We start from the raw sequence: 19,225 nt of genomic DNA, 5'->3' as shown, positions 1-19,225 counted from the left end.
GGCAGCGTTCATTGGATACATCTGTATACACACGTAACATACACACACACGTACATACATGTACACACACATGCAAAATGCAGACAAGGTTGACCGTATACACACACACGGACACTCACGCGCTCACACACGTATGATGGATGCATCCGTACACACACACACACATGTAACACACACAGGGCCGAGCGACAGTTCACTATCAACGGTGATCGATGTATGGCAGTGTTCATTGGATACATCTGTGCACACACTCAAACACACACAAGCGTAACACACACGGGGGTATGAAGAGAAAGCAACTTCAGATCCTGATTCCTGGGATCGCGGTGAATCACTGTGACTGTAAGCGGCTCTCACTGTCTGTCGGTCAGTCAGATCTGAAATCAGTTCTTACGCACATCTTCAACTTGCCTCGGTGGCTGGAGACGACGATTCTTGGTCTGTTGCACCAGTCACTGAAAACAAAGGAACACAACTAGTGAGTGATGTTGGAGGGGGCACAGCCGAGAGGGAAACAGACAGTAATAAATTATTGGGGGACGCACACAGTAATGTGTCCAGAGTACACATGGTGCAAAACGGTAAAACAATATTTGAGGAAACATTCAGTAATAAATCATGATAGAGGGCTTGGTAAGTCCCACTGAGTTACTCCAGCATTTTGTGTCTATCTTTGGTCAATAAGTATCAGAGGGCCTGTCTATCAGTGGAAAGGTAATCTTCTGATAGATAAAATGGTGAGAGGGGCAAAGTTTCAAGGAGATGTGCGAGGCAAGTTGTTTTTCTCGTTGTCACTTTACACGGAAGGTACTGAGTGCCTGGACTATGCAAGGGTGGTGAATCTGTGGAATTCTTGGCCACAGAAGGCTGAGGAGGCAAAGCAGTGAATATATTTAAGGCAGTGATAGATAGATTCTTGATTAGTGCGGGTGTCAGAGGTTATGGGAGATTTCAATATGCAGGTAGACTGTGAAAGTCAGGTTGGTACTGGACCCTAAGAAAGGGAGTTTGTAGTGTGCCTCCGAGAAGGATTCTTAGAGCAGCTTGAACTGGAGCCTACCAGGGAGAAGGCAATTCTGGATTTAGTGTTGTGTAATGTACTGGATTTCATAAGGTAACTCAAGATAAAGGAACCATTAGGAGGTAGTGACCATAGTCTGCAATTTGAGAGGGTAAAATCCGAAGTGTCAGTGTTGCAGTTAAACAAAGGGGACATTGAAGGCATGAGGGAGGAGCTGGCCAAAGTTGACTGGAAAGGGTCCCTAGCAGGGATGACGGTGGAACAGCAATGGCAGGAATTTCTGGGAATAATCCAGAAGATGCAGGATCATTTCATTCCAAAGAGGAAGAAAGATTCTAAGGGGAATAAGAGGCAACCGGGTCTGACAAGGGAAGTCAAGGACAGTATAAAAATAAAAGAGAAGACTTATAACATAGCAAAGATGAGTGGGAAGCCAGAGGATTGGGTAACTTTTAAAGAACAGAAGGTAACTAAAAAGGCAATATTGGGAGAAAAGATAAAGTACGAAGGTAAGCTAGCCAAGAATATAAAGGAGGATAGTAAAAGCATCTTTAGGTATGTGAAGAGGAAGAGATTAGTGAAGACAAATGTGGGTCCCTTAAAGACAGAAACAGGTGAATTTATTATGGGGAGCAAGAAAATGGCAGACGAGTTGAAAAGGCACGTTGGTTCTTTATTCACTAAGAAAGACACAAATAATCTCCCAGAAGTACTAGGGTACAGAGGATCGAGGGTGACGGAGAAACTGAAGGAAATTCACATTCAGTCAGGAATCGTGTTGGGAAGACTGATGGGACTGAAGGCTGATAAATCCCCAGGGTCTGGTCTGCATCCCAGGGTAGTTAAGGAGGTGGCTCTAGCAATCATGGACGCATTGGTGATCATTTTACAATGTTCTATTGATTCTGGATCAGTTCCTGTGGATTGGAAGGTAGCTAATGTTATCCCACTTTTTAATAAAGGATAGAGAGAGAAAACAGGGGATTATAGACCAGTTAGCCTGACATCGGTGGTGGGGAAGTTGCTGGAGTCAATTATTAAATATGTGATAACGGTGCATTTGGAGAGCAGTAACAGTCAACATGGTCCAAGTCAGCATGGATTTATGAAGGGGAATTCTTGTTTGACTAATCTTCTGGAATTGTTTGAGGATGTAACAAGTAAAATGGATAAAGGAGAGCCAGTGAATGTAGTGTATCTGGACTTTCAGAAAGCCTTTGATAAGGTTCCACACAGGAGATTAGTGGGCAAAATTATAGCAGATGGTATTGGGGGTAGGATATTGACATGGATTGAAAATTGGTTGGTAGACAGGAAACAAAAGGTAGGAATTAATGGGTCCTTTTCAGAATGGCAGGCAGCGACTAGTGGGGTGCCGCAAGGCTTGGTCCTGTGACTGCAGCTATTTACGATATATATTAATGATTTAGATGAAGGAATTAAAAGTAACATAAGCAAATTTACAGATGACACAAAGCTGGGTGGCAGAGTGAACTGTGAAGAGGCTATGAGGATGCAGGGTAACTTGAGTAGGTTGGGTGAGTGAGCAATGTATGGCAGATGCAGTATAATGTGGATAAATGTGAGGTTATCCACTTTGGTGGCAAGGACAAGGCAGATTATAATTTGAATGGTACCAGATAAGGAAAAGGGGAAGTGAAACGAGATGTGTGTGTCCTTGTACATCAGTCACTGAAAGTAAGCATGCAGGTACAGCAAGAGGATTTGAGTAGAGGAGCAAAGAGGTCCTTCTGCAGTTGTACAAGGCCCTGGTGAGGCCATACCTGGATATTGTGTGCAGTTATGGTCTCCAAATTTGAGGAAGGACATTCTTGCTATTGAGGGAGAGCAGCGTAGGTTCACGAGGTTAATTCCCAGGATGGCGGGACTGTCATATGACGCAAGAATGGAACAAATGGGCTTGTATTCACAGGAATTTAGGATCAGAGCAGATCTTATAGAAACATATAAGATTATTAAGTCAAGTCAAGTCAAGTCAATTTTATTTGTATAGCACATTTAAAAACAACCCACGTTGACCAAAGTGCTGCACATCTGATTAGGAAAAAAAAAAAGAAACATACAGTGGCAGGCAGCCAAGACATTGGACAAGCTAGATGCTCCCGATGTTGGGGGAGTCCAGAAACAGGGGCCACAATTTTAGAATGAGAGCTAGGCCATTTAGAACAGAGATGAGGGAAAAACTTCTTCACCCAGAGTTGTGAATTTGTGGAATTCTCTGCATTAGAAGGCAGTAGAGGCCGATTCACTGGATGCATTCAAAAGAGAGTCAGATAGGGCTCTTAGGGCTAGCGGAATCAAGGGATATGGGGAGAAGGCAGGAACGGGGGAGATTATGGATGATCAACCATGATCACATTGAATGGCGGTGCTGGCTCGAAGGGCCAAATGGTCTGCTCTTGCACTAATTTTCTATGTTTCTCTGTTATGGGGAGAAGGCAGGAGAATGGGGTGAGGGAGAGATGAATCAGCCATGAATGAATGGCGGAGTAGACTTGATGGGACAAATTGCCTAATCCTACTCCTGTCACTTATGATCTTATGAACCATATGTGGCGGTAGAGGTAGATGTGATAATGGAGTTTACGAGGCAGTAGATAGGCACATGGATATGCAAGGAATGGGGAGATATGGATGATATGCAGGTAGATAAGCGATGGTCTTGTCATCATGTTCATTGTGTGCTGAAGGGCCTGTCCTTGTGCTGTGCTGCTCCATGTTTTGTGTGTCGTTGCTTCACTCTCTCTGAGACTGCGTCGCTACAAACCATTGGTTTCGGTGACTTGCACCTGGCCACCTCTGGCCCAGATGTCGGTGACGGCCGTCATGACCGCCAGGCACCTGCCAAAGTCTTCGGCCGGACACCGGGCGGCGAGGGAGGAGAGTTTACGAGCTACCTTGAGGGCCTGGCGGTATCGCTCCTGCTGCACCTTGGCCCGCTCCCTCGGCGACGCGGGCGGGAGCTGACCGCCGAGGAAGTGCTCCTGCGTCCAGCGAGCGGCGCAGAGTGAGGGCTCAAAGAGGTCGGAGCCCAGCAGCCGCCGGAGAGCCAGGACGTGCCGGCAGGGGAGCCTCATGGAGGTGCGGAAGGCACACTGGCAGCTGGCCTGGTCCGTCACCAGGGCCCGGCGCCGGCACACGGGCCAGGCCCTCTCGGCCTCCACACTGAGAAAGGAGACCGACTCCGCTTCCTGCAGCTCCGTCCGCACCCGGCGGAAGGCGAAGTCGGTGAGCAGCGCCCGGTAGGAAGACTCCGCGGAGTTGTCCTCTGGCCCTGCGGGGGGCTCACTCTGCAACACCCGCTGGTCGCACTCGGCCCGCACCGTGTCCACGGCCTTCAGGAGGTCCCGGGTGAAGGAGGTCACGTCGGAGAAGTCCTCGACCGTGGCCGCCAGCCTCTGGCTCATCACCTGCACCCGCTGGAGGGTGCTGGTGAGGTAGCTCTCGTTCTCGTGCTTGAAGCCCTCCACCCACTGGCGGCGGGACCCGTGCCAGGTCTTGTGGAAGTAGTCGACGGCGCTCTCCGCGTTGGAGTCCAGCAGCTGGCGGTACAGCAGGTCGTAGTCCTCAGTGGACGTCGCGTAACACATACTGTGCAGGATCTGCAGCAGCTGGCTCCTGGCGGGAAGAAAGGGAAGAGGAGACAAGGTGAGGAACCTCCCGGTGCAACACGGTGGCGTAGCGGTGGAGTTGCTGCCTTACAGTGCCAGTCCCAGGATCCATCCTGTCGACAGGCATTGTCTGTGTGGAGTTTGTACGTTTTCCCTGTGACCATGTGGGTTTCCTCCGGGTTCTCCGGGTTCCTCCCAAGTTCCAAAGACGTGCAGGTTTGTACGTTAATTGGCCTCTGTAAATTGTCCCGTGTGTCGCCCAGAACTAGTGTGAACCAAAGATACTAGAGGAACAAAATGGACCACTCCATTCAATTCGCCTATACTGAAGTGTAGTGTGCAAAGGAGCGGGACGTCCGCCATTTTAGTAAGCAAACCCCGCCGTTCGCTCTGCCTCTCGCAGTGTAATCAGTGTTTTGGGGGAACAGTATGTGTGATGATACCATTAAAATGCAGAAAATAACATCTATCAATTCATACATTTTTGTTATTTCGCTTTTTAAACGTTTCTGCAATTTTCTTCCCACTAAAATGGTGCCATGACCTTCTACGCTTTTTAACGTTGAGTGGTCTATCTTGTTGCTCTAGTATCTTTGGTGTGAACGGGTGATTAATGGTCGGTGTGGACTCAGTGGGGCAAAGGGCCCGTTTCCAATCTGTATTTCCGAAACTAAACCAAACTCTCACCTCAACAGTCCCCAGCGGTTACAACAAAAACTCCACCGTTTCTTTCCCTACGAAAAATAAAGTGACCTCCTCAATGACTACTGAACAGTGGAGTCAAACAGCACGGAAATAGGCCTCTCGGCCCAACTCGTCCTTGCTGACCAAGATGCCCCATCTAATGCTGACCAAGATGCCCCATCTAATGCTGACCAAGATGCCCCATTTAATGCTGACCAAGATGCCCCATTTAATGCTGACCAGATGCCCCATCTAATGCTGACCAAGATGCCCCATCTAATGCTGACCAAGATGCCCCATCTAATGCTGACCAGATACCCCATCTACAGAAAGGGGAGTGGAGGGGGCAAAAGGGGAAGGAGCAGGCAAAGGGGGAGAGGAGGGTGGAAAGGAGGAGGGAGAGTGGGGCAGGGGTAGACTGGATTGTGCAGACCATGTTGCGGAATGAGTCGCACCCTTATCTGACCAACGCCGTGACAGGAGGCGGAATATTTGGGATAAACCAACCTCCCCCTCCCCCGCCCGCTCCGGTCCCACGGCGGAATCACGATGCCAGAGCTTATTGTTGCCCGATGGTGGAGGAGAGGAGGGGGAGGAGAGCAGAGGGAAGGAGAGGAGGGGAGGAGGAGAGGAGGGGGAAGATGAGAGGGGGAAGGAGGCGAGGAGGGGGAAGAGGGGAGGAGTGGGTGAAGTGGGTGAGGAGGAAACAGGAGTAGGGGAAAGGAGAGAAGGGGCGGAGGAGAAGGAGAGAAGAGGGAGAAAGAAAGAAGGGAAGGAGGAGCGGGTAAGAAAGAAGGAAAGAAGAGAGAGAGAGAGGGCAGAGAGTGGAGGAGATGGGACATGGGTTGACTGGATTGTGCAGAGGGATGAGAGTCACAACTTTACCAAACCAACACAATCTGACAGGAGGAATATTTGGGCCCCCCACCCGCCCGCTCCGCTCCGGCCCCACGAGGGAATGGCGGTGCCAGTGCTTACTGTTGCCCGGCGGTCACGTGCAGCTTCTCGGCGGTCACGTGGTCCTGGAAGACGCTCAGGGTGTGGGCGAGGCAGGCCAGCGGCTTGCAGTGGGGCAGCACGTCGGTCACCAGCTCCCCGTCACACGCCTGGCCGCCGACCACCACCGCCCGCGTTCCCTCCGCCGCCGGGTTCTTCTGCCTGAAGATGCGCAGAAGCTGCCGGACGGTCTCGCGCTCCTCGCTCTGCAGGAACCACAGGCACGCCAGCTCGCTCTCCCCGTTGCCGTCGATGGCCAGCAGCAGGTAGGTGGGCAGCCACAGGCCCGCCCAGCTGTAGGTGGCGCCCACCAGCAGCACCTCGGGGAACCTCTCGAAGGTCTGCTTCATGCGGCCGTCCTGGTAGTAGATGGCCTGCAACACGTTGGCCTTGTTCACCACCACCACCACCGTGCCGTCTGCAAGCAAACGCAGACAAGAGTTATAGAAACACAGAAAATAGGTGCAGGAGGCCATTTGGCCCTTCGAACCAGCACCGCTATTCAATGTGATCATGCCTGATCATCCACAATCAGTAACCGGTTCCTGCCTTCCCCCCATATCCCTTGATACCACTAGCGCCTAGAGCTCTATCTAACTCTCTTTTAAATTCATCCAGTGAATTGGCCTCCACTGCCTTCTGTGGCAGAGAATTCCACAAATTCATAACTCTCTGGGTGAAAAAGTGTCTTCTCACCTCAGTTTTAAATGGCCTCTCCTTTATTCTTACACTGTGTCCCCTGGTTCTGGACTCCCCCAAAATTGGGAACATTTTTCCTGCATCTAGCTTGTCCAGTCCTTTTATAATCTTATACGTCTCTTTAAGATCCCCTCTCAACCTTCTAAACTCCAGTGAATACATCCCCAGTCTTTCCTCATATGACAAGAACAGGCAGAACAAGGGACTGACCCACTCTCACCCTGGCCACAAACTCTTTGAAGTAGAAACACAGAAAATAGGTGCAGGAGTAGGCCATTCGGCCCTTCGAGCCAGTACCGCCATTCAATATGATCATGGCTGATCATCCAGAATCAGTACCCTGTTCTGGCTTTCTCCCCATATCCCTTGATTCCATCAGCCCTAAGACCTACAGTGCATTCAGAAAGTATTCTGACCCCTTCACCTTTTCCACATTTTGTTACATTACAGCCTTATTTTAAAATGAATTAAATTCTTTTTTTTTAAATCGTCAATCTACACGCAATACCCCAGAATGAAGAAGCGAAAACAGGTGTTTAGAAACTTTTGCAAAGTAATTTAAAAGAAATAGCTGAAATATCACATTTACATAAGTATTCAAACCTTTGCTATGATGCTCAAAATTGAGCTGAGGTTCATTTTGTTTCCATTCATTATCCTTGAGATGTTTCTACAACTTGATTGGAGTCCACCAGTGGTAAATTAAATTGATTAGACATGATTTGAAAATGCACACACCTGTCTATATAAGGTCCCACAGTTGACAGTGCATGTCAGAGCAAAAACCAAGACATGAAGAAGGAATTGTCCGTAGATCTCCGAGACAGGATTGTGTCGAGATACAGATATGGGGAAGGGTATAAAACACTTTCTGCAGCATTGCAGGTCCCGAAGAGCACAGTGGCCTCCATCATTCTTAAATGGAAAAACTTTGGAACCACCAGGATTCTTCATAGAGCTGGCCACTCGGCCAAACTGAGCAATCAGGGGAGAAGGGCCTTGGTCAGGGAGGTGACCAAGAACCCGATGATCACTGACATAGCTCCAGAGGTCCTCTGTGAAGATGGGAGAAACTTCCAGAAGGCCAACTTTATCTGCAGGACTCCACCAGTCAGGCCTTTATGGTAGAGTGGCCAGACGGAAGCCACTCCTCAGTAAAAGGCACATGATGGCCTGCTTGGAGTTTGCCAAAAGGCACCTAAAGGACTCTCTGACCATGAGAGATAAGATTCTCTTGTCTGATGAAACCAAGATTGAACTCTTTGGCCTGAATGCCAAACGTCACGTTTGGGGGGAGCCAGGCACTGCTCATCACCTGGCCAATACCATACCTACAGTGAAGCATGGTGGTGGCAACATCATGCTGTGGGGATGTTTTTCAGCGGCAGGAACTGGGACACTAGTCAGGATCAAGGGAAAAATGAACAGAGCAAAGTAAAGAGAGATCCTTGATGAAAACCTGCTCCAGAGCATTCTGGACCTCAGACTGGGGAGGAGGTTCACCTTCCAACAGGACAATGACCCCAAGCACACAGCCAAGACAACGCAGGAGTGGCTTCATGACAAGTCTGTGAATGTCCTTGAGTGGCCCAGCCAGAACCCGGACATCTCTGGAGGGACCTGAAAATAGCTGTGCATCGACACTCCGCATCCAACCTGACAGAGCTTGAGAGAAGAATGGGAGAAATTACCCAAATACAGGTGTGCCAAGCTTGTAGCATCATACCCAAGAAGACTTGAGGCTGTAATTACTGCCAAAGATGCCTCAACAAAGTACTGAGTAAAGTGTCTGAATACATTTGTAAATATGATATCAGTTATTTCTTTTTAATTACTTTGCAAAAAATTCTAAACACCTGTTTTCACTTTTTTATTATGGGGTATTGTATGTAGATTGATGATAAAAAAAATAATGAATCCATTTTAAAATAAGGCTGCAACGTGACAAAATTTGGAAAAAGTGAAGGGGTCTGAATACTTTCTGAATGCACTGTATATCTAACTCTCTCATGAAGCCCTCCCCTCTGGGCACATCCAGACACAAAAACAGCCTCTTCCCACGAGTGGTAGGTCTAGTTAACAACCACTCTACACCACTACATTCTGGTCTGTAAGCCAAACAATTATGAACTCTCCAAGTGCATTTTAGATATTTACACGTGCAATATTTAGCAAAGCTGCCACTTATTACTCTTGCACTTTTTTTTACATTGTTTAATTATAATGTTTTTTTAATTGTCTGCTGTCTTGTGTTTTTATCACGTGTAGTAAAGCACCAAATCAAATTCCTTGTTTGTGTACAAACTAGGCCGATACATTGAGTCTGATTCTGAAATGGATTCTGAACAAAGCACTGGTAACGCACAGTGGCAGTGGTGAGGTACGTTTGCCTTCATTGGACGGTGTACTGAGTACAAGAGTCAGATAGTCAAGATGCAGCTCTATCAAACTCTGGAGAAACAAGGATCTGCAGATGCTGGTTCATGACAAAAGACAAAGTGCGAGAATAACTCAGCAGGTCAGGCAACATCTCTGGAGTTTCCCCTCTCCCCTGACTCTCGGTCTGAGTAAGAGTCTTGACTTGAAATGTCTCCTATTCTTTTTCTCGAGAGATGCTGCCTGACCCGCTGAGTTACTGCAGCATTTTGTGTCCATCTCCAGTGTAAACAAGCATCTGCAGTTCTTTCCTACACATGTCTGGAAAACATGGATACGTGATATTTCAGGTTGGGACCCTTCTTCAACTAATTGTGGCAAGTCGGGGGTGGGGGAGGAGGAGGAAGAAAGCTGGAAGAGAGATGGGGGCAGGACAAAGCCTTGCAAGTGACAGGTGGAGGAAGGACTGCAAATGCAGCCTGGGTGGGGTGGATGGGGTTACAGGAGGGAAAAGTCATCTGAAGAGAGCGTGGTGCGATCCAAGAGCGATCCCATGAGAAAGTATTGGGGACACAGCGGTAGAGTTGCTACTTACAGCGCTACAGACCCGGGTTCCATCCTGACTGTGGGTGCGGTCTGTATGGAGTTCGTACTTTCATGGGTTTTCTCCGGTTTCCGCCCACACTCCAAAGATTTGCAGTATTGTAGGTTAATTGGTTTCAGTAACTTGTAAAAAGAAATTGGCGCTTGTGTGTGTAAGTTAGCGTACAGGTTCATCGCTGGTCAGCACCAACTCGATGGGCCGAACGGCCAGTTTCCACGCTGTATCTCTGAAGTTTAAAAGTCATTGACTATCCCAGGGGAGAGGAGGGAGCGATCTAGTGACAAGACAGTGCACTATCATGAGATGGGGGAAGGAGGATCCACACCCAATCCTCATCCATTTATTTGGAGTATTATGAGCAGTTTTGGCCCCATGTCTAAGGAAGGATGTGCTGGCGGTGGAGAGGGTCCAGAGGAGGTTTACCAGAATGATACCAGGAATGTCTGGGTTAACATCTGATCAGTGTTTGACGGCACTGGGCCTGTACTCGCTGGAGTTTAGAACGATGAGGAGGGGCCTCGTTGAAACTTACCAGATAGTGAAATGCCTGGGTAGAGTGCATGTGGAAAGGATCTTTCCACCTGTGGGAGTGTCTAGGAATCATGGCTGATCTATCTTTCCCTCTCAACCCCATTTGCCACCCTAACGAATGAAGAACCTGTCAATCTCTGCTTTATAAATAGCCACAGACTTGGCCTCCACAGCCATCTGTGGCAATGATTTCCACAGATTCATCACCCTCTGACTAAAGAAATTCCTTCTCATCTCCTTTCTAAAGGAACGTCCTTTTATTGTGAGGCTGTGCCCTCTGGTCCATCACTCTCCCACTAGTGGAAACATCTTCTCCACATCCACTTTATCCGGTCCTTTCACTATTCGGTAAGTTTCAGTGAGGTCCCCCCTCATCCTTCTAAACTCCAGCGAGTACAGGCCCAGAGCCATCAAATGGTCATCATTAACCCAATAAAGGGGTGATCCGCATTATTCCGGAATGAAGGAAGGATGCAGGATACCCCAGGACAAGAGAGGGAGTGGTGCAAACCTGGAGCAGCCGGTTAGGCCTGGGACAAGCGAGGACACCTTCACCTACCTTGATTCTTGATCAGTACGGGTGTCAGAGGTTATGGGGAGAAGGCAGGAGAATGGGGTTAGGGGAGAGAGATAGATCAGCCATGATTGAATGACGGAGTAGACCTGATGGGCCGAATGGCCTAATTCTACTCCTATTCCTTATGACCTTACCCTTGACGGCTGCCAGTGTGGGCACCATCATCTCCAAGTCGGTTTTGTTGGTCTTGAACTCGACCCATTTCTCCTTGAGTGCGGGGCTAAGGGCATCCTCATCAGCGAGCACCTTGCTGGCAACCTCCCCCAGCTGCACCTGGATACCCGCTCCATTACTCCGCAGCGAGACGATGGAAGTGGGGTCCACGCGCAGCGCTGTAACAAAGCGCCTTTGGTGCCGGAGCCTCTCCTCCTCTTCCTGTGGGGTACAAGCAAGATCCTAGGGTCAGTTCATCCGGTTTGGAGGTCAATTGTCCTCTGTAAATTGCCCCGAGCGTGTCGGGAGTGGATGAGAAATTAGGACAACATAGAACCAGTGCACGCAGGTGGTCGATGATCAGCGTGGACTAGGTAGGCCTATGTTTCCATGCTGTATCTGTAAACTAAACTCAGATCCCGTATTAGAACACAGAACAGCACAGGAATGGGCCCTCCAGCCTACATTATCTGTGCCAAACATGATGCCAAGTTGAACTGATCTCATCTCCCTGTACATGATCCATATCGCTCTATTCCCTGAACTTCCATGTGCCTTTCCCAAAGCCTCTTAAACACCCCTATCGTATCTGCATCCACCACCATCTCTAGCAGTGCATTCCCAACCCCCACCCCTCTCTGTGTAAAAATCTTGCCTCGCACATTAAACCTCCCCCCTCTCACCATATCACTCTGCCCTCTAGTGCTGGACATTTCCACCCTGGGAACAAGCCTCTGATTGCCCACCTTATGTGTGCCTCTCAAAACTTTATATACTTCCATCGAGTCTTCCCTCAACCTCTGACGCTCCAGAGAAAATAACCCAAGTTTATCCAACCTCCCCCTGTAGCTGAAACCCTCTAATCCAGGCAGCATTCTGGTAAACCTCCTCTGCACCCTCTCCAAAGCCTCCACACCTTTCCTGTAATGGGGCGACTAGAACTGCACATAATACTCCAAATGCAGTCTAACTAAAGCCCTATAGAGCTTCATCATGACTTGCTGACTCTTATGTTCAATGCCCCTAGCACAGAAGACAAGCATACCACACGTTTCACCCATACTGGTTAACATATGATGATCGTTTATCAGCACTGGGCCTGTACTCGCTAGTGTTTAGAAGAATGAGGGGGGACCTCATTGAAACGTACTGAATAGTGAAACGTTTGGATAGAGTGGATGTGGAGAGGACGTTCCACTAGTGGGAGAGTGTCGGACTAGAGGCCATAGCCTCAGAATTAGAGGACGTTCCTTTAGGAAGGAGAGGAGGAGGAATTTCTTTAGTCAGAGGGTGGTGAATCAGTGGAATTCATTGCCACAGAAGGCTGTGGAGGCCAAGTCAATGGATATTTTTACAGCAGAGATAGATGGATTCTTGATTAGTGCGGGTGTCAGGGGTTATGGGGAGAAGGCAGGAGAATGGGGTTAGGAGGGCGAGATAGATCAGCCATGACTGAATGGCGGAATAGACAATGGGCTGAATGGCCTAATTCTGCTCCTGTCATTTATGAGGCCTTCTTCCCCACCCCATCTACTTGTGCTGCCTCCATCAGTGAGCTATGAACTTGAACTCCAAGATCCCTCTGCACATCAATGCTGTTAATGGTCATGTCATTAACTGTATACTCTCTCCTTGCATTTAACCTGTCAAAGTGCATCACCTCACACTTGCTCAGGTTAAACTCCATCTGCCATTTCTCCACCCCTTTCTGCAGCTGGTCTACGTTCTGATATCTACAGACAGCATTTCTCGCTGTCTGCAACTCCTAATTTTGGCGTCATTAGCAAACTTACTCACCAACCCATCTACACTTCAGATATATATATATAATACAAAATCTCTCTAACTCTGGCCCCAGCCCATTCCTGAATTTTAATCCCTGTCCAATTGACTTTGCCTTTAGCAGCTATTTGGAACTTTCTCCCTCTATCTGTCTCTGCACCTCCACAACTACCATGGGGGGAAAAACAATCGGACCATATTCCCCATCTAGTTTAGTCTAGTTTCTTGTCACGTGTACCAAAAAGCTTTTTTGTTACATGCTACCAGTCCATGGAACGACTATCCATGATTACAATCAAGCCGTCCACAGTCGAAATGTGTTGGAAGGAACTGCAGATGCTGGTTTAAACCGAAGATAGATACAAAAAGCTGCTGTAACTCAGTGGGTCAGGAAGCATCAATCTGAAGATGGGTCTCGAACTGAAATTTCACCTATTCCTTTTCTGGTCTGAAGAGGGGTCTTGACCCGAAACGTCACCTATTCCTTTTCTGGTCTGAAGAAGGGTCTTGACCCGAAACGTCACCTATTCCTTTTCTCCAGAGATGCTGTCTGACCTACTAAGTTCCTCCAGATTTTTGTGTCTAAGCCGTCCACAGTCCACAGACACAGGATAAAGGGAATAGTGTTTAGCATCAGATAAAGTCCAGTAAAGTCCAATTAAAGATAGTCCGAGGGTCTCCATTCTATGCCTCTCATGAACAGATATACTTCTCTCAGATCACCCTCACACACTCTTGCCTCCTTAAACCCCATTATAAGACATTCCTTGAAATCCACCAACTCCACCCAAGTTATAGGTCATCTCCAGAATCCCTGCTAAGGCAGTTCACATCAATTACTTTGATAATGTCCCTGAAAGCGGGAGGTATTTTTAGTGTGTTAGAACTACGTAAATAAAACTTGTTACTGTGAGGGAAATGACTAGTGATATCGAGTGTGACTCTGTTAAACAATGCCAAAGTTGTCAGAGTTCAGAGGCTGGATTGATATCCCAGTGGGGGAGTGTGGTATCATCCCATAGAATCACACCGGCTCTTCCACCTACATTGTCAGCAATGACCATCAAGCACCCATCTTGTTCTGTTCTATGTGTCGGGGCAGCACGGTGGTGCAGCGGAAGAGTTGCTGTGTTACAGCGCCAGAGACTCGGGTTTGATCCTGACTACGGGTGCTGTCTGTACGGAGATTGTACGTTCTCCCCATGGGTTTTCTTCGGGAGCTGCGGTTTCCTTTCACACTCTAAAGATGTACAGGTTTATAGGCTAATTGGCTTGCTAAAATTGAAAGTTGTCCCTGATGTGGGTAGGATAGCGTTAATGTGCAGGGATCGCTGGTCAGCCTGGACTCGGTGGGCTGAAGAGCCTGTTTACACGCTGTATGTCTAAACTAAACAGCAGATTCTAGTTCACGCTAATTCGAGACACAAAAAGACGTACAGGTATGTAGGTTAATTGGCTGGGTAAAATGTAAAAAAAATAAAAATAAAAATAAATAAAAATTGTCCCTAGTGGGTGTAGGATAGTGTTAATGTACGGGGATCGCTGGGCGGCACGGACTTGGTGGGCCGAAAAAGCCTGTTTCTGGCTGTATATATATGATATGATATGATAATTCAGCGGGTCAGTCAACATCTCTGGAGAAAAGAAAAAGGTGACATTTCGGGTCGAGACCCTTCTTCAGACCAGCCAGGAAGGACCCGAAACGTCACCTATTCCTTTTCTCCAGAGATGATGCTTGACCCACTGAGTTACTCCAGCTTGTTGTGTCCATCTTTGTTGCTATGTATTATGTTTTCTTGAACCAATGCTGCACAAATCCCATTTTATTGCAGTCTACAGCTTTAAGTCCCAACGATATGTGTTGGTGCCACAGGTAACATTCTCTCACAGGCAAAGACACGGGCAGAGAGACCGTTATTAAGCTCGTTGTAAATAATTACGTGGACATATTCTGGATGGCATGTTGGCGCAGCTGTAGTGTTGCTGCCTTACAGCGCTTGCAGCGCCGGAGACCCAAGTTGGATTCCGACCATGAGTGCTGTCTGTGTGGAGTTTTTACGTTCTCCCCGTGACCTGCGTGGGTTTTCTCCAAGCTCTTCAGTTTCCTCCCACACTCTATACAGGTATGGAGGTTCATTGGCTTGGTGCATGTGTAAATTGTCCCTAGTGTGTGTAGGATAGTGTTAATCATATCATCATATCATCATATATATACAGCGCGGAAACAGGCCTTTTCGGCCCACCAAGTCTGTGCCGCCCAGCGATCCCCGCACATTAACACTATCCTACACCCACTAGGGACAATTTTTTACATTTACCCAGTCAATTAACCTACAAATGTGGGGGATCGCTGGTGGGCGCGGACTCGGTGGGCCGAAGGGCCTGTTTCTGTGCTGTATTGTTGAACTAAGATATTCAACAGCCCAGGATCCAAGGCTGGAACTGAGCGTGTCCAGAACTAGTCTAATGCTTTCTGAAAATGTGGAGAGGTGGGACACACACAGACACCCCCCCCCCTACACACACACACACACGCACAGAGACACACACACAGAGACACACACACAGACACACACACTGACCCGTCAATCTGAAGCAGTGGCAGATCCAACAACTCTACCTGGCTGGTGTGTGTGTTCTGCTTTTACCTGCGGCACTGTGTGGTTATGCGATTCATTCATCTCTTTCACCACAAACTTGTTTCCATCCGCAGAGAGACGGACTTTAATGACACAGGGACACTTCATCTTGTTGGTTCTGAAAAAGACAGTGGGAGGCAGTGTGTAAGCCAACTGGGTGAACACCAGCAATCGATAAGACACAAAATGCTGGAGTAACTCAGCGGGTCGGGCATCATCTCTGGAGAAAAGGAATAGGTGACGTTTTGGACTGAGACCCTTCAGTTTTGTTTAGTTCAGTTTATTGTCACGTGTACCGAGGTACAGTGAAAAGCTTTGTTGCATGCTAACCAGTAGGTGGGAAGACAATACATGATTACAATCGAGCCATTTACAGTGTATAGATACACGATAAGGGAATAACATTTAGTGCAAGGTAAAGTCCAAACAAAGATAGTCCGAGGGTCACCAATGAGGAAGATCACAGTTCAGGACTGCTCTCTCGTTGTGGTAGGATGATTCAGACCAGCAGTGTATGGCGATCTTTTACAATCATCACAGAATCCAACAGAAATATTCCATTGACATTGGCCATGAAGCAGTGTGAGTGGGAAGACAAGATGGTGTGCTGAATGACTGCCCTTTGACTGATAATAAACTCTTTCACAAACTGGGGGGACTTGATGCAACAGCTGCAATAAAATGTGATTCATGCAGGATTGGTGTAAGATAACATAGTGCATAACAAAGGAAATGGACACAAAATGCTGGAGCAACTCAGCGGGTCAGGCAGCATCTCTGGAGAAAAGGAATAGGTGACATTTCTGGTTGGGACCATTTATCAGACTGAGAGTCATTGGAGAGGGAACTAGGGAGATGAAGGGTTACAAAGAACAAATGAATGAAAGAACAACACAAAGCCTGCAAAAATGATAAAGGAAAGGTGGAGCACACAATGGTCCATTGTTGGCGGTGGAGAAGGTGATAAGAAGTAGATACAGTGAAACTAAGCAAGACGACAGTGAAATTAATAGAACGATGAGAGTGGGAGAAACTTCTAGTTTACCTCCCCCCTGACTCTCAGCCTTAAGACGGGTGTCAAACCGAAACGTCACCTATTATTTTTCTCCAGAGATGCTGCCCTCCCCGCTGAGTTAATTCACCATTTTGTGTCTATCTTCAGTGTAAACCAGCATCTGTAGTTCCTTCCTACACATAGTACATAACAAGCTGGGTGCTTGATGGTCATTGCAGGCGGAAGACCCTGTGTGATTTAATGGGATAATATCACACTCCCCCACTGGGATATCAATCCAGTCTCTGAACCATAAAACACAAACTATCAAATTGTCAATTGTTCTGAGTGTGTAGGCAGTGGATGGCAAAGTGGGATAACATGGATAATACCGTGTCCCTTGTGTTAACACAGCAAATTGTATGTCACAAGTGGAATAGATAGGGTGAATGCACAAATCTTTTATCTGGGATAGGGGAATCAAGATCCATAGGACAGAGATTTAACATGAGAGGGGAAAGATTTAAAAAGAATGTAAGGGGTAACCTTTTCTGCACAGTGTGGTGGGTAAATGGAACTAGCTTCCAGATGAGGTAGTTGAGGCAGGTACTCTAGCATTTAAAATACATTTGGACAGGTACATGGATAGGGAAGGTTCTGAGGGCAGGCGGGACTGGTGTACATGGGCCATCTCGATGAGCATAGACAAGTTGGACCGAAGGGCCTATTTCTGTGTTGGATGACTCTACCACTTTATACAATCCCAGCGAGCCGTAGGTGCGGGTAGGAATGGGAGAATGTGTGGTGGGGGAGAGAGAGAGGGAGAGAGGGAGAGAGGGAGAGAGGGAGAGAGGGAGAGAGGGAGAGAGGGAGAGAGGGGGAGAGAGAGAGAGAGAGAGAGAGAGAGAGAGAGAGAGAGAGAGAGAGAGAGAGAGAGAGAGAGAGAGAGAGAGAGAGAGAGAGAGAGAGAGAGAGAGAGAGAGAGAGAGAGAGAGGAGAGAGAGAGAGAGAGAGAGGAGAGAGAGAGAGAGAGAGAGAGAGAGAGAGAGAGAGAGAGAGAGAGAGAGAGAGAGAGAGAGACGCAGACGCGCACCGCACACACACACAAAGATGAATAAAGAGTGCAAAAGAGAAAAAAAAATGAAGAGAGGGGGGAGAGAGACAGAGAAAAAATAGAGAAAGAGACAGACAGGGGCAGCAGTAGAGCTGCTGTCTGTCTCTTTCTCTATTTTTGCCTCACAGCGCCGGATACTCAGGTTCGATCCTGACTACGGGTGCTGTCTGTGTGGAGATTGTACGTTCTCCCTGTGACCACGGCGGTTTTTTCCAAGTGGTTTCCTTCCACATTCTAAAGACGTGCAGGTTTGTGGGTTAATTTGCTTTTGTAAATTGCCCCTCGTGTGTAGAGAGTGGATGAGAAAGTGGGATAACATAGAACTAGTGTGAATGGATGATTAATGGTTGGTGTGGACTCGGTGGGCCGAAAGGCCTGTTTCCATGATGTAACTCTAAACAAAACTAACTACCCGGCTAAACTTATACAATTAAATTTAAAAGGATAAAACATCTTTAAATAAGAAGGTAGGAAACAGGAGCAGGTGTCGACCATGTTCCATGTTCTCCCACTTTGTCATCCACTCCCGACACACTCGGGACGATTTACAGAGGGCCAATTAACCAAGAAACCTGCACGTTTTCGATACGGGAGGAAACTGAAGCCCACAGAAGAAACACAGCTGGTCACAGAGAGGACGTGCAAACTCCACACACGGAGAGCACCCGTGGTCAGGATGGAACCGGGATCCCCGGCGTTGTGAGGCAGCGGCTCTACCAACTGCGCCGCTGTGTCGCCCCTGCAAGTATTTCCTCACCTCTGGATTGTCCGTTTGCCGGATCCTTTGGTCTTGAATAACTTGCCGCCGTGAATGCACGCGTAGTCGATCTCGGCAAAGTTCAGCGCGTCGTTCATCGGGCGCTTGGGTGCCCGACGCCGCTGCGCCTTGATGGTCCGCGAGTGCCTGGTCCACATCTGCACGGAGCTGTCCCTCTGGTAGCGCCGGTACTCCCGGTGCAGCTCGCTGTAGCTCGAGAACTCGGCGCCCATTCGGAAACCCGCCACCTGGGACATGGCTGCACGTGTGTCAGATGGAGTTGGCAGACTGATCCCACCTGGAGAGCGGGCACTGAGAATAGACCACAGGCAGCAGCTGCACGTCAGCCAAGGTAGAACGCATCACAACAGCTCATATATAGAGTTCAAGAACAGCACGGTGGTCCAACTGTAGAGTCACCGCCTCACAGCGCCAGAGACCCAGGATCCACCCTTTGCTCCGATGCTGTCTTTACAGTTTACTTTAGACTTCAGAGAAGAAACAGGCCCTTCAGCCCACTGAGTCCGCGCCAACCAGCGATCACCCCGTATACTAGCACTATACTACATAATAGGACAATTTACAATTTTACAGAAGCTAATTAACCTGCACGTCTTTGAAGTGTGGGAGAAACACAAGATCTCAGCAATGCAATTCTCAGCATTG

General features: G+C 48.1%; 1 protein-coding gene across 1 annotated transcript; it reads right to left on the bottom strand.

Moving 5' to 3' along the window:
• Positions 1 to 283: 283 nt before the first annotated feature.
• Positions 284 to 18,816, bottom strand: LOC144602796 (zinc finger SWIM domain-containing protein 1-like). The gene is made up of 6 exons (XM_078415924.1): positions 18,560 to 18,816; positions 15,704 to 15,812; positions 11,255 to 11,495; positions 6,316 to 6,751; positions 3,810 to 4,660; positions 284 to 455 (listed from the first exon to the last, which is right to left on the bottom strand). The coding sequence occupies exons 1-6, from the start codon at positions 18,814 to 18,816 to the stop codon at positions 403 to 405; spliced, it is 1,947 nt and encodes a 648-aa protein (XP_078272050.1). The 3' UTR covers positions 284 to 402.
• Positions 18,817 to 19,225: the final 409 nt, after the last annotated feature.

The sequence above is a fragment of the Rhinoraja longicauda genome, chromosome 19 (genome assembly GCF_053455715.1).
Source record: "Rhinoraja longicauda isolate Sanriku21f chromosome 19, sRhiLon1.1, whole genome shotgun sequence".
In the NCBI taxonomy this organism is placed as follows: Eukaryota; Metazoa; Chordata; class Chondrichthyes; order Rajiformes; family Arhynchobatidae; genus Rhinoraja; species Rhinoraja longicauda.
Note: the sequence above shows the minus strand (reverse complement) of the source record. Positions and strands in the feature narration are given on the sequence as shown.

What these genes read in the sequence shown, in the direction of transcription:
- LOC144602796 (XM_078415924.1), bottom strand. Translation starts at nt 18,816, where the DNA reads ATGTCCCAGGTGGCGGGTTTCCGAATGGGCGCCGAGTTCTCGAGCTAC. An exon ending in ATAACCACACAGTGCCGCAG is followed by an intron (nt 11,496 to 15,703) that starts GTAAAAGCAGAA and finishes TGTACCCCACAG; the next exon opens with GAAGAGGAGGAGAGGCTCCG. An exon ending in GCAAGTCACCGAAACCAATG is followed by an intron (nt 456 to 3,809) that starts GTTTGTAGCGAC and finishes CTTTGTTTTCAG; the next exon opens with TGACTGGTGCAACAGACCAA.